General features: G+C 40.9%; 1 protein-coding gene across 10 annotated transcripts in view; it reads left to right on the forward strand.

The window, feature by feature from the left end:
* VPS13D (vacuolar protein sorting 13 homolog D) overlaps positions 1-13,800 on the forward strand; it is a 75,639-nt gene that overhangs the window by 26,057 nt on the left and 35,782 nt on the right. For 6 of the 10 annotated variants that reach the window (XM_085508923.1, XM_015882326.3, XM_085508924.1 and 3 more), the window contains 21 exons: positions 733-955; positions 1,182-1,256; positions 1,657-1,863; positions 2,021-2,110; positions 2,241-2,381; positions 3,559-3,681; positions 4,181-4,255; positions 5,532-5,637; positions 5,988-6,140; positions 6,648-6,783; positions 7,887-7,934; positions 8,544-8,694; positions 9,303-9,513; positions 10,144-10,391; positions 10,623-10,814; positions 11,215-11,341; positions 11,634-11,776; positions 12,102-12,232; positions 12,478-12,653; positions 12,756-12,879; positions 13,496-13,731. In XM_085508923.1, coding sequence (XP_085365049.1) covers positions 733-955; positions 1,182-1,256; positions 1,657-1,863; positions 2,021-2,110; positions 2,241-2,381; positions 3,559-3,681; positions 4,181-4,255; positions 5,532-5,637; positions 5,988-6,140; positions 6,648-6,783; positions 7,887-7,934; positions 8,544-8,694; positions 9,303-9,513; positions 10,144-10,391; positions 10,623-10,814; positions 11,215-11,341; positions 11,634-11,776; positions 12,102-12,232; positions 12,478-12,653; positions 12,756-12,879; positions 13,496-13,731 — 3,116 coding nt within the window. Of the gene's footprint in view, positions 1-732; positions 956-1,181; positions 1,257-1,656; positions 1,864-2,020; positions 2,111-2,240; positions 2,382-3,558; positions 3,682-4,180; positions 4,256-4,423; positions 4,450-5,531; positions 5,638-5,987; positions 6,141-6,647; positions 6,784-7,886; positions 7,935-8,543; positions 8,695-9,302; positions 9,514-10,143; positions 10,392-10,622; positions 10,815-11,214; positions 11,342-11,633; positions 11,777-12,101; positions 12,233-12,477; positions 12,654-12,755; positions 12,880-13,495; positions 13,732-13,800 lie in introns of those variants that run through there. The other 4 variants (XM_015882330.3, XM_015882331.3, XM_085508925.1 and 1 more) reach the window with 3 other exon arrangements.

Genomic DNA, 13,800 nt, shown 5'->3' on the forward strand with positions numbered 1-13,800 from the left:
GAGGAAAGGGCAAAGACATGGCCATGCAGAAAATGCTGTTAGTGGCAAGGAACAAAATTTCTGGGATCTCTTATAGAATATAATATTGAGGGGAAAAAATGGTGGGCATATAATGTAGACATATTAGGCAGGTGCTAATAACTAAAAGAAGTAATTGTTTTATGTATCTAATCATTAGTGTTTATTGTTGTGGGGGGAAAAATATTTAGGAGTTTCTTTTTCCCATTTCACTGAAGCAAAATACTTTCCCCCCACTTACATTTTTTGCTTTAGATAGTAAGAAGGTAATAACAGAAACATGATAATTTAGTACTGGAGCTATAAAGCATCTTCAGCATATGTTAGAATTAAATTTTGTCTTACCTTTTGCTGCTCAAAGAGACTGTGAATGGCCCATCCTTGGAGGTGTTCGAGGCCAGGTTGGATGGGGCCCTAGGCAGCTTGGTCTGGTATTAGATACAGAGGTTGGTGGCCCTGCCTGCAGCAGGGGGGTTGGAGCTTGATGGTCCTTGAGGTCCCTTCCAACCCAGGCCATTCTGTGATTCTATGCAAATATTTGTTATTAGTCAAGGTATACAAGAAGAATGCATAGGAAATCATAGAATCATATCCCAGAATGGCCTGGGTTGAAAAGGACCTTAGAGATCATTTAGGTTCAACCCCTGTGCTGTGGGCAGGGTTGCCAGCCACCAGACCAGGCTAAGGTAACTGAATCGTTTGTTTTTCCATTAGATTCAACTGCAAGCACTGGATATTCGACTGTCCTACAATGATGTCCAACTGTTCTTAGCAATTGCTAAATCAATTCCTCAGCAGACGAGTGCAGCTATGCCTGACTCAAGTGCCTCAGTTGCTGAGAGTACTGCTAACCCCAGTTCATCACTAGTGGCTGAGCCTTCTTCTTTGACAAGTGAAAACAGAGAGACACCCAAACGTGCATTGGATCCTGTTCTTGGTAGGTTTTTAACTGTTGTAACCACTGCAACATATTGTTCTGCTTTGGTGATTTGATTTCTTGGCACACGCTTCTTTTTCTTTTTGAAAGCAGCCCTGAATCTTAAGCTTTTTCTCCAGCTTAAATGAAATAAAGCCCATTTTTTCATTCAGGTGTATTTTATTTAGAAATAAAAGCGAGTAGATAGCTGTCAAGTATTTATAATAGGCTGAATGTTCAATTGCAGAGGTACAGCTGGCTCGCCTTCAGGACTTGGGATTCAGCATGGAAGACTGTCGCAAAGCTCTTCTGTGCTGCCAAGGTAAGCTCAGGTATTTAGTGTTGGCCTTTGGGGTTCTTCCTGCTAGCAAGTATTTTCATCCCATGCTTTTAAATGGTGTATTTCACTTCACTTATGAGATTCATTCTCATAGGTACTGTCTTGTTTCCCACCTTATTTATAGGTTTTCATGGCATTAATAAAGATTTGTTACATTAACTCAGTTTGCAAACATCAGATACAGTCTTTATTCATAGAAAACACCATTGTATTTGTAATCTTTCCACATGTGTGTTTGAATAGAGCACATTCAGGGTACTGATTGTGTTTTGCTATGCATTTTAAGGGAGAGGTAGTTAATTTGTTAATCCGTGTAGTTTTCGCATCATCATCTACTTTTTAAACAAAACATCCTTGTTTTGAATGTTTGGTTTTATTTAAGGTGACTTGAAAAAAGCAGCGAGTTGGCTGTTTAAGAATGCTGAACCTTTGAAATCAGTTTCCCTCACTTCCTCTGGTCGTGATAGCCAAGGGATTGTGCCTTTTCAGTTCATCTCGGGGGTGGAAATTAAAGCAGAAAGTATATGCATCTGCTTTATTGATGACTGCATGGACTGTGATGTTCCCCTTGCTGAGCTAACGTTCTCACGTGAGTACCTGTTTTGCAAAATGAGTTGCATTTATTATATATATATATGTGCATATATGTCATATGTATATGGCAAAGCTTTCCACTCATTGCTTGTTAACACCGTAGTAGAAACTTGATCACACTTGTTTCACATAATTGTTCACTTTTCTGGCAGGTTTGAATTTTCTCCAGCATTTGAGGGCCAACCCTGAAGGCTGTGCTCAATTTACCCTCTCTGGAGATTATTATAACCGTGAGCTTTCAGGTAAAATACTGGGAGTTTTGTTGAGGGACCTCATTATTGAGGTTGTATTATTAAACTCTTAAGTAGGTAAACAGCATTTCGTGTGGCCTTCAAACATGTAATACATGTGATGTGTTGGGTTTGTTCTCAGGCTGGGAGCCATTTATTGAGCCATGGCCATGCTCAGTTTCTTGGCAGCAGCACACTTCAAGCCGCCTCCACCCTTCCCGATTGAAGCTGGAAGTAAAGGCCAAACACCGTTTGGATGTAAACATTACCTCTGTCTTCTTAGGTATGTGGAAATATTCCCTGAGAGCAGTCTTGGTTTTCACTTTACTAAAACGATAGGTGGTTCTCATTGAACCTTGCTGGTGTGCCATGGATGGAGGGAGGGAGATTTGGCACGAGTCCCCAGATACTTGAGATAATATTACACACAGGTGTGCATTTAGGCAGCCTGTATTTTATCAGATACTGTGAAAGTGTAAAGACACGAGCTACGTACTTTAGAAGTTAGTAGGAATTCTTTTGTTGGTCGTATGAATTGTATCAAATTCATATGTTTCTTGAAATTTATCTGTAATCAGAAACAGGCTTTCATCTAAAGCCTTCCATACATACAGTACTTAAAACTGTTTTGTTAGGCTCATCAGTTTTCAGTACATTGACAGGCGTAGGGGGGAGCTGCTTATTTCTTCAGTCCCTGGGAACTGGAGTTTTCAATTCCCACCTCAGTAAGCTTATATATTTTGTTCATCGTTAACTTGGAATTTATGGACATTTCTGTGTTGTGAGGCTGTGTACATTGCCAGAAATATTATGACTTCTGTGTGCAAATCTGTATAATTTCATGGTCAAGGTAAGTGCAGAGGGCTGAGCCTTCAGTTGAGAAAGAGGAGCCTTCGTTGTTCCTTCAATATTCATTTGTTTCTCCAGCAAGGTCTGTGAGGTTGTTAGAAAGAGGGAAAAAGGAAAAGACAGTCATCAGCAATTCCTTAGAGTTCCAGTGATGCTTTTTACTACTAGCAACAATAGCAGAGTGGTTTGATTAATGCTGTTCCAGAGCGCTTAATTGGTGTCTTCATATTTATGGAGGAATAGACATATACCTCTTAAAAAGAAAAGAAAAATGGAAACTGCTTCTGACACAAAAACATCTTGAGATTAATTGCCTTCTCAGTGGGACCTCCTATGTTGCCCCTGGAGTGTCTTGAAAAATGGGGATTCTACTGCAAGTTTAAAAACAGAGAAGTCCCTTAAGAATATAAACATTTGTTTTTGAAGACAGCGCTGTGATTTCATGAGCTGTTATATCTTTAAATTATGTAAGTGGGTCATAGGAAAAGCAGTGAAATAAAACTTTCCCATTAAAGCAAAGCAGGTTTAGGCTTATGAATTTAAACTACTTTTTAACTGCTCTTCTTTAGGCCGTTTCGCAGACATTTACTTTGTGTGCTTTATTCCTCTAGAACAGTATGCAAGCACCAAGCAGTCGTGGATGGAAGATTACTGTAAACAGGACAAAGAAGTAAATGCAATCAGTTCTGAGGAGTGGATGGGCTCTTCAGAGGATTCACCATGTTTTGGACAGAGTATGATGTTAATTAATCTTCCTTTATTTGAAACAATCCTGACATACGCAGTCATTTGTTTGATGTATTACAAACATGAGTATTTGGCCTTCATAGCATACAGTGAATCATTAGAGGTTATCTGGCCAAAATGTTAAGGGTTCCATTTTCTGTTCAGTTGTGTTCCGTTCTTTAATATCAAGTCTTTTTCACTGCTTCTCTTTGAGTGAGAACTTGGCACTGCAAGTTCTGCTTCCTTTTTTAATCACGCTTACAGAGCAGCTCTGTGAGTAAGAGCATGTGAGATGGGGCAGCTCTTTCATATTCTCTTCTCTTAGGATTAATTCTGGAAGAAGTTTTAATAACTCAAATACCAATCTCAGATGAGCAAATGGATGGAGATCATACAGTGTTTGCATGCTGCCAGCTGTTCCTGCCTTCCTGCTGTGTGATAGGGAAGAGTCTACCTATATTTATGTGGTTTGGCTTACCTGCTAACTATGTCTTTCCTGTCTGCCAGGCCTTCCTCTTGTCTACCTTAGAACTAGGAGTACAGCCAGTTTGACTAACCTAGAGCATCAGATCTATGCTAGAGGTACTGTACAGCACAGCGAGATTAAAAGCTTTTATTTTTCTTTTTTGGAGGTCTGTACCATAAATACTGTGGTGTGTGTGTGACTTGCCAGTAGAATAATCTCTATATTTTAAAAGGAAAAAATAACCAAGAGTTTTTATAGAATTTCATCCCATCTATCACCTTAAGGTCTTCTCTGAGCTCTTCAGCAGAGAAGGGAGGAGTACAGCTGTTCCTTTGTGGGAAGACTCTTTGAGAAAGGCTGTATGAATTTGTTGGCTACACAATATCCATTTTTTGAGGTATTTGTCAGGAAGATATTTTATTTTTGTGGGAAAGAAGCATTTATTGCTCGGCGTTTAGTGGGCACAGCAACAAACGAAACAGTGAATTATGAAAAGCTCCTTTTTATGTTAAATCCTTTATTTTCCGGTTCTGGTCTCAAGATGCAACTTAATATTATGTTTTCTTTTGAAAATCAGGCTACGGTCCCAAAAATTACTGTTCACTCAAAAAGAGTAGCCAGACAATTAAATAGCAGAGTAAAGTTCATCTGGCTCCTGCTCTGTGATTTTGTAGGACCTGAGGTAGGCAGAAAATGATACAAAGTCAAACTCTGCACCAAAAATATATTTTTAAGTTGCATTCAGCAAAAAAACCCCGATGTTTTCATTTTAAAGGATTCAATTTTTGTACTTTTGAATTAAAAAGGATTTCCTCTGGGAGATGTAGAGTTATCAGATTCACGTCTCCATCAGCACCGTGAGGAATTGAGCTGTTTCTTGTCCTTCATTTAGGAGAAAGCTACATGCAATCGTCAGTACCTCCTTTACAAACACCTCCCTACCTGCTCCCCCCTCTCCTGCCTTTTTACACTTGTGCTTCATTTCTCCTTGGTCGCATGCATGGCTGCAGTGGGTCTCAAAACATGATATAGTGGAACTTAATGTAAGTCATCCTTTGGATAGGAATTCTGTGAGATGTTTAATTCCTGTCTTTGAGCAGCTGATTTAACATGTCTGCCTTCTGTCAGCTCTCATACAGAAAGATGAATGTGTTTAGGGAGCAGCCATTTATCTTCCCTCCTAAGTAGTTGCTGGGATTTGGCAGGGGCTTTTTTTTCCTGTCCAAACACAGTAAGTATTTTCACAGACATGATGTACAGCAGCAGCTCAGAAGAGGAGAGTAACACTTGGGTGCTTGTTAGTAATGCATCCTTGAGAAACGCCAAACATTGTGTCCTTCTATGGATATTTCTTTCATAAGCATTTAGACAAGTCTTTGTTCTGTCTTACAGCTGAAATGAAGGCCGCAAAACGTAGACAACCATTTGTGCCCTTTGCTCTGAGAAACCATACTGGATGCACTCTGTGGTTTGCTACCCTAACTACAACACCTACCCGGTAAGAAGTGGGATCTCTTTGGCAATACCTGTCTGATTTCTCTGGGATGTCAGCCAAACCCAATTGTCCTCAGTTCTTTTGTTTTCTTGCAGGGATCTTAAACAACTCTCAGTCTTTCTTAGTCAGGAGCCTTTCCTTTGTCACTGAGATATTAACACTACTTTAGAAAACAAAAAGCTAATCCAGCCCAAGTCCCACAACTTTTCTTTATAGCAGAGATGCTCCAGCTCTCGTGGCTCCACTCCAACAGTTCCACATCTTTCATGTGTTGGGGGCCCAAAGGGTATGGTTCTATTTACATGGCTGGGATGTGCTGGGGGCTCCAAGTCATTATGTGATTCTCTGTACAGGGCTGCATTGTCTCACAGTGGGAGTCCAGGAGTTGTTCCTGAGGAAAATGGAACGTTGCTGGATGATGCCCATAATGTCAGTGAGTGGAAAGAAGTTATCACAGGGCAAGAAGTTCCATTTGAGTTTGAAGCCAGAGGGAAACTCAGACACAGGTGAAGGGATCAGGTTGCAAGATGCACTTTGACACACTCATATTTGGAACTCATGGGATCATAGTTGTGAAGACACCAATAGATAGTAAAAAAAAAAGTGGATTTCTAATGTTTTTTTTTTTAACGTTTAAAATTCTATATAATGGGGAATTATCAGTAAGCAGATATAGATGTGAGGGATGGTTTAATTGTTGAAAAGTTTTAGGAAGTTTTGTATGTGGTGGGGGGACTTGCTAAGCATAAGTTATTGGTGCTAAGAACTGGGAAACAAATATTACATGTGGTCTTGTGTTTTAGTTCTGATGTAGTCACACTTACCAGTGTTGACTGGGGAGAACAGAATAAACCAGGTCCACAAAATGGAAAAATAATTGAATTTCTTTTTCTTAAATGCTAAATTGGTGAGATTTGTTTCCTCGTTATGCAGAGGTTGTACTTTATTTGAACTGTTTATGCTTGCCATATAAGAGAATGCTAAGTAGTAATTTAACTTAATCTAACCTGTAGGCACACACATGATCTGAGGATTCACCAGCTGCAAGTGAGGGTGAATGGCTGGGAAGAAGTCAGCCCAGTGTCTGTAGACAAAGTTGGAACCTTCTTCCGATATGCTGCGCCAGACAAGAATTCCTCCTCTTCCACTGTAAGCTCTGATTCGGGTGTGAGCCTTAACAGACATGTAGGTTGAGAGTAATGATGCCTCCAAGGTTTTGGTGTAACAACAGCTCCTACATTGCATGAGATTGCACTTTTTTTCAGTTGGTGTGAACTGGGAGAGCGTGAAATGATGAACTAATGGTGTTAAGCACAACAAACAAACCACAAGGGTAGCCAGCATTTAGCCTGTGCTGAGCACTCAGAACTGCCAATGACAGACGTAATGTACTGGGGACAGAGTAGCAGAGATGCGGAGATTGAGCTTCAAATCAGAGCTACAGGCCAGGCTGGATGTGGCTCTGGGCAGCCTGGGCTGCTGGTTGGTGACCCTGTATGTAGCAGGGGGGTTGGAACTGGATGAGCACTGTGGTCCTTTTCAACGCTGGCCATTCTGTGATTCTATGATACATTTCAGCAGCTATTTTTATTTCTTTTAATGCTTTCTCTGTGGCTAATTTACTTAAAATAAATGACATTGGCAATTCCCTGAAAGCCTGGAGATTGTTGAAATATGTGGCAGCTTGGACCAAATCTGCTTGTCATGAAGGAAAAGCACAATTGTAGTAAGCAGCAGGCTGGCAGGCAGTTGTGGTTGAGACTTGGTGATAGAAATGGTTGTGAAATGTAGAAACTAGCTAAGCATTAAGGTTAGCTACTAGAGAAGATGAAAGCTGAGGTCTTTTTGGTACAAAATAGGATTAGAATTTACTACTATTACCACTAAAAGGATCCATTAGTCTCTTATTTGGATAATTCCCGATGGTTTCATATTTAAGTATATAAAGCATCATCTCTGTCTGCAGCTTGGTTTGTGAAAGAGGAAAGTGCAAATGAGCAGGAACTGCTATTCAGGAACATCTGTGGGTAGTTAGTTTTTAATGAATGCTTCAGCTTCATTCTTCTTTTCAAGCAGTATTACAATTAGATTAGGCTAATACAGCTCCCATGACTTCAAAGTTGTGTTGAATATGAGAAAGACCAAGTAATGACAGTCCTTAATTTATTTTTCTGCAGTAATGTTCTGTGTTACAAGTGACAGTAATATCTTAAAGTGAACTCTTCTGTCTTTCCTGTTTGTTTTCCTTCCAGCTTGGAAGCCCAATAAATAGAACGAACATAATACATCCACAAGTTTATGTGAGTATATCTTCCTGTTTTTGAGAGCTACCAAAGTAAGGCTAATGTAACTCAGCAAGTGGACTGGCTTCTGCTTTCCTGATAGGAAACAAATCAAGCTCAGCTGTGACAAGGTTCTTTAAATGCCAGTTATCACAGTCTGAGCAAGCAGTTGAACTAGGTCTGTGCCCACAGAATAAAACTCTGACTTTTGGAACAGCAAAGCAGTGCAGCCTGTTATCTACTTTGCTGAGAAATCTGGACTGATTGAAGTCAGTCTGACTTTTTATATACAATAAAATAAGTGCCAAGTTTGAAGACTGAAGCTAATTTTTATGAATATCATACTCTGTAGTTCCAAAACTTGCTGTGCTGTTGTAAGGAAACAGGGAAGTAAAATTACTCTCTGTTGCACGAACGTTTTAGTCTAAATAACATAAGCAGAAGAGTTCTACGTATGGCTCTTTTGAGACTGCTGAAGTATTTGCCTGTTACAATACATTGTTTTGGATGCTCTACTTGGTTGCACTCCCTTCACAGATTTCTCTCCAGCATTTAATACTGCAGTACTGACCTGTGCCTGTGTTAGATACACTTATTACCTTTCATTGCTTTTCTGTTATCTTCCAGTTTTCTTCATTGCCTCCTGTGCGTGTGGTATTTGAAGTAACCATGGAAGGTAGTGCTCGGAAGGTGATCACTGTGCGCTCAGCTTTGATTGTGAAGAACAAGCTGGAAACACCCATGGAGCTAAGGCTGGATAGTCCTTCTGCTCCTGACAGTAAGTGGTGTATATTCCTTCCACGTGCAGAATCTTCATTTACCTTCCCTGGAAGATTCATTGCTGCCTGTAACAGCTAACAGCAAAGTCAGCCTCCCTGGTTGGCAAATGGGTGTTGTTAAAAAGACAGTGACCAGCAATGTAAGCTAGAGAAACCAGTAGGATTTTCTGCATGGGTCAAGCAAATAGAGAAAGCTGAGGCTCTGTAAAGGTGGATTTGAATTTCTGTACGTGCTGTGTTAGACCTTTTAGCAATTGGAGGTATAAGGTGTTGGCATGCTGAGGTGAAGTCTAGAAGTGTAGTGATGTGCTGATAATTTACCAAGAGTATAATGAATGAGATATACCCTAAGGTATCCCAGGAAGAAGAACGTGAGCTCCAGCAGTTTCTGATTTGCAGGCCTAAATTCACCCCCCCTGTAATAGGGCTGAGAACAGCGGGTTGATGCTTGAAACACAGATCAAGTAGCTTGTTTCACTTTAAAATGTAACTTGTTGCTCTAAAAATTAATTGGGACTTACTATTTGTAAACAGCGTCCAGTAGAAAATACATTTCAGTAAAGGAGCTTAATTTGTTATTAGTGTTTCCTTTTCTGTTTGGTTGCAGAACCTGTAGTTCTTCCAGCAGTTATGCCAGGAGATGCCTTTGCTATTCCGCTGCACCTCACATCTTGGCGTTTACAAGCCAGGCCAAAGGGACTGGGAGTCTTCTTCTGTAAGGCTCCAATTCATTGGACTAATGTTCAGAAGACAGCAGAAGTTTGCAGCAGCAAGCGAGAGTGCCATTCCATGGAGTCTGAGAACAGCCGGTTTTTCAGGTTGATTTAAGCCCTGATTGTTTCTCTGTAAACTGTTATCCTCTTCTGGATATTGAAATGCTGTGAAGCTAAATAATAGGAAAGAAAATACGTAGAGCTAGAAGCTTCTGCAGTTTAATAGGATGTTTTGCTTGGTCGCTAGCGTAATAAGAAAGCACTGAATGTATAGCTGTATTTCTGCAGGGCTTCTTAAAGCCCGTATGATGTTACCTGATGGCAAACATCTGAGCATAGAATCACAGAACGGCCTGGGTTGAAAAGGACCACAATGATCATCTCATTTCAACCCCCTGCTGTGTGCAGGGTCGCCAACCAGCAGCCCAGGCTGCCCAGAGCCACATCCAGCCTGGCCTTGAATGCCTGCAGGGATGGGGCATCCACAGCCTCCTTGGGCAACGTGTTCCAGTGCGTCACCACCCTCTGGGGGAAAAACTTCCTCCTAAGATCCAACCTTAACCTTCCCATGTCGCAGTTTAAAACCATTCCCCCTTATTGGTTAGTGCTTTGTTTACACCTGTTTTGAAGTATGAAGTGTTAGAAAATAACGTGGACTTCTTGTACAAAGGCAAGATTTAGTTATTCCATGGAGTTCATTGGTGACTTCTGACACACACCTGTTTGTCTTCACAGATTTTGTGTGGCGATCAAGAAAGAAAACTACCCCGATTACATGCCCTCCAGTATATTTTCTGACAGTGCTAAACAGATTTTCAGACAGCCTGGCCATACTATTTATCTTTTGCCAACAGTGGTGGTCTGTAACTTGCTGCCTTGTGAACTTGAGTTTTACGTTAAAGGGATGTCAATCAGTGGCACACTGAAACCTGGCAAGGAGGTGGCACTGCACACAGCTGACACATCTCAGAACATTGAGCTTGGTAAGATGCTTTATGGAACACAAAATGCTGGCGTCAACAGTGGCTGCACTTGTGATGCTTAGGCACTAATTATCCTTAAGCAGAGATGCTTTAGAAAGCATTTTGCTGCTTTTGGACTTAACAAGGTCAGAGATCTTTACATGGAGTGGTTTTACAAGTTAACATGGGTGAGCTACGTGAAAGAGCAAACAATAGGAATGATGATTGTTTCTGTTGTTCTGTTATTCCCAGGTGTACTGTTAGAAAACTTCCCATTCTGCAAAGAGCTTCTGATTCCTCCTGGGACACAAAACTACATGGTGCGGATGCGATTGTATGATGTCAACAAACGCCAGCTGAATTTGACCATAAGGATTGTGTGTCGTGCAGAGGGTTCTTTGAAGATCCTCATTTCAGCACCGTACTGGTTAATCAACAAAACAGGTGAGTATAGTGGCTCTATTGCAGGCGAATAAACACGAAATAATTTAGTAGTCTTTATGTAGCTGCGAACAAATTGGCCTAAGTTAGACTGTTAAAAATGTGATTTTCAGAGGCTGAGATGCCTTCAGAAATCATCAGATCTTCAGCAGTAAGTTGCAGTTTTGTTGGTGCTGTCCGAGTTGCACGATCCTTTTTCACTTGTGGGCTCCATGCTCACAGCTATGATGGGTTTACCCCTCCAGAAGCTCAGGTGGAGATTGTGGGTGCAGAGTTGGAATTTATGCAGGCTAATGGCTGACACTGAATTATTCTTTAATGGGAATAGCTTTTGCTGTTCTCACCTTCAGTTCTTGTGAGATAATAATTTGCTAACTCCTTTTCTTTTTGTGTTTCCTTAAAGGATTGCCCCTCATCTTCAGACAAGATAATGCCAAAACAGATGCAGCAGGGCAGTTTGAAGAGCATGAACTTGCTAGAAGCCTCAGCCCACTTCTGTTCTGTTATGCTGATAAAGAACAGCCCAACTTGTAAGTACCACTGAGAGAGGAACAGAGGGGAGGAACCTTGTTAAATATGGCTGTAATTGGCAGAGGATGGTGTGGGTATGTTAGTACAGATAGCAGCCAATAAGGGAAAGCTTTTTCCTAGTATCCTATTGAGTGGTGGTAGCAGTCACTTGGAAGCCGGTGTGCAGCAGAGGTGTGGTGAAGGATTTTGGAAAGCAAACTTGTCAGTTATTTTATCTGGCTTCAAGGAGGAAATTTATCCTTGTCACCACCTGATCCTTTCTTTACGTCTGTGTTTTCTTCTTACTCTTAGCTGTACAATGCGGGTAGGGAAAGGCATCCATCCTGAAGGCATGCCAGGCTGGTGCCAGGGCTTCTCCTTGGACGGCGGTAGTGGTGTCAGAGCCCTTAAAGTGATCCAGCATGGAAACCGACCAGGCCTCATTTACAACATTGGTATGTGCTGATGGAACATATGCTTCATGTGTTGAAAAGGGGAATAATTACATTGATTTACCTGGTGATTTGAAAAGCGAGGGTTTTCTTTTTTTAGCTTTGGTGCTTATTGTCTCTATGTTCTCCTTGAGATACAGAGGGTAACAGGTGGCATAAAAGTACATTTACTGTTAGTATTTCACATGTACAAGTGGCATGGCAGAAATTGTACATCTCAGAAACACACTGGAAATCATTATGTTAAATGTAGTTTGAAAATTATCTTCAGGGTTTCTTTTTTTGCTCCTAATTAACAGAATGACTTTTAATTTGTGTCTGTTACCAGGCATTGATGTTAAGAAGGGCAGAGGACGTTACATTGATACCTGCATGGTGACATTTGCCCCCCGTTACCTGCTAGATAATAAGTCCAGCTATAAGCTTGCCTTTGCTCAGAGGGAGTTTGCCAGAGGCCAGGTAAGAGCCCTCCTTTCTGTTCCACCTGGAGTTAGGCACAACATCTAACTGCAAAGAATCCTGACGTTATTCCTGAAAGTCTGATTACAAGGACTTTCTAATTTGTTATTCTAATTTTGAGCATTCACCTGGCAGGTGGATGTGAGAGATGTATGGGTATGAAGGTGCGTTGTATTTGAGAGGTGTATGGATTAATGATATTTTTCATGCCCTTAGGATATTTATTTCCTGATTTCTATTACCAGGGGACGTCCAACCCTGGTGGCTACATCTCCACGCTGCCTGGCTCCAGTGTAGTGTTCCACTGGCCACGCAATGACTACGATCAGCTGTTATGTGTGAGACTGATGGATGTCCCAAACTGCATTTGGTCTGGAGGATTTGAAGTCAACAAAAATAACTCGTTCCATATTAATATGAGGTAGTTATTGCATGCAAGTGTTTTGTGACCTGCAGAACACTGAGAGCTGCAGTAATATCCATCAGAAACCCACCTGTCCTGCACTTGCTCTTTCTTGTTCAGGGACACCCTGGGAAAATGCTACTTCTTAAGGGTAGAAATTACTCTTCAGGGAGCCACGTACCACGTTGCATTCAGTGACACGGATCAGCTGCCACCACCTTTTCGCATAGACAATTTTTCCAAGGTAAAAGAGCAGAAAATAATGATTTTCTTTTTTTAAATATAAAAAGTGGAAAAAAATCTCTTAGATTTAAGTTAGGGATCTATCCAGCTTCTGTAAGAAAATACAGTGAAAGTGTGTCGCAATACGTGTTTGTATATCATTATCATTTTCTTAATTCAAATAATAGTGCCTGTGTTGTGGCTTTCATAGGTCATAGGGATGAAGAACAAGTTTCATGTCAGTGACTATAAAAAATCAGAGGATTTGTCTATTGGACAGTAACTTACAGTCTGCCTTGTAATTAGAACAGGAGACACAGCTCTTGATAATGGTTGTTAGTCTGGCTTTTGTTACTGAATTGCTCAATAAAACTGGGTGCGTCTCCTTGTTTTGATGGGAAAGGTTTGAGTTGCTACCATGGAACTAAAGAGTTTCTGAACCAAAGATGATGGATAAAAGCAAAGAAGATTATTTCTGGTCCCTTTGAGATTATCTTTGAGGTTCAAATGCCGGGGGGGAGGGAAGTGAGCTTGAATGTAGTTCAGTGATCAACGTCTGAAAAATGAACAAATGATAGCAAAAATGTAACTGATGGAGAATTGGTGTGAAAGTAAATGCTCTTTCATTACTGTTACAGGTCCCGATCGTTTTTAATCAGCACGGTGTTGTCGAGCCAAGACTGTACACTGAAGTGAAGTCCATGACCTCCCTGGATTATGCATGGGATGAACCCATCCTACCACCATTTATCATGCTGACAGTTAAGGGAGCAGGCTCCTCAGAGATCGTCTGCAGCATGAATGACTTCCAAGACAGCAAACAGCTTTATTATGAAAACTTCATTTATATTGCTGCTACCTATACTTTCTCAGGGTAATTCATTAGATATTACACTAAAAATGCCAAAATTCAGGAGTTGTCCAGGGCTGGAGCTCCCAATAC

This window comes from Coturnix japonica, chromosome 9 (assembly GCF_054131305.1).
Source record: "Coturnix japonica strain WE chromosome 9, WE-NBRP24, whole genome shotgun sequence".
Classification (NCBI taxonomy): Eukaryota; Metazoa; Chordata; class Aves; order Galliformes; family Phasianidae; genus Coturnix; species Coturnix japonica.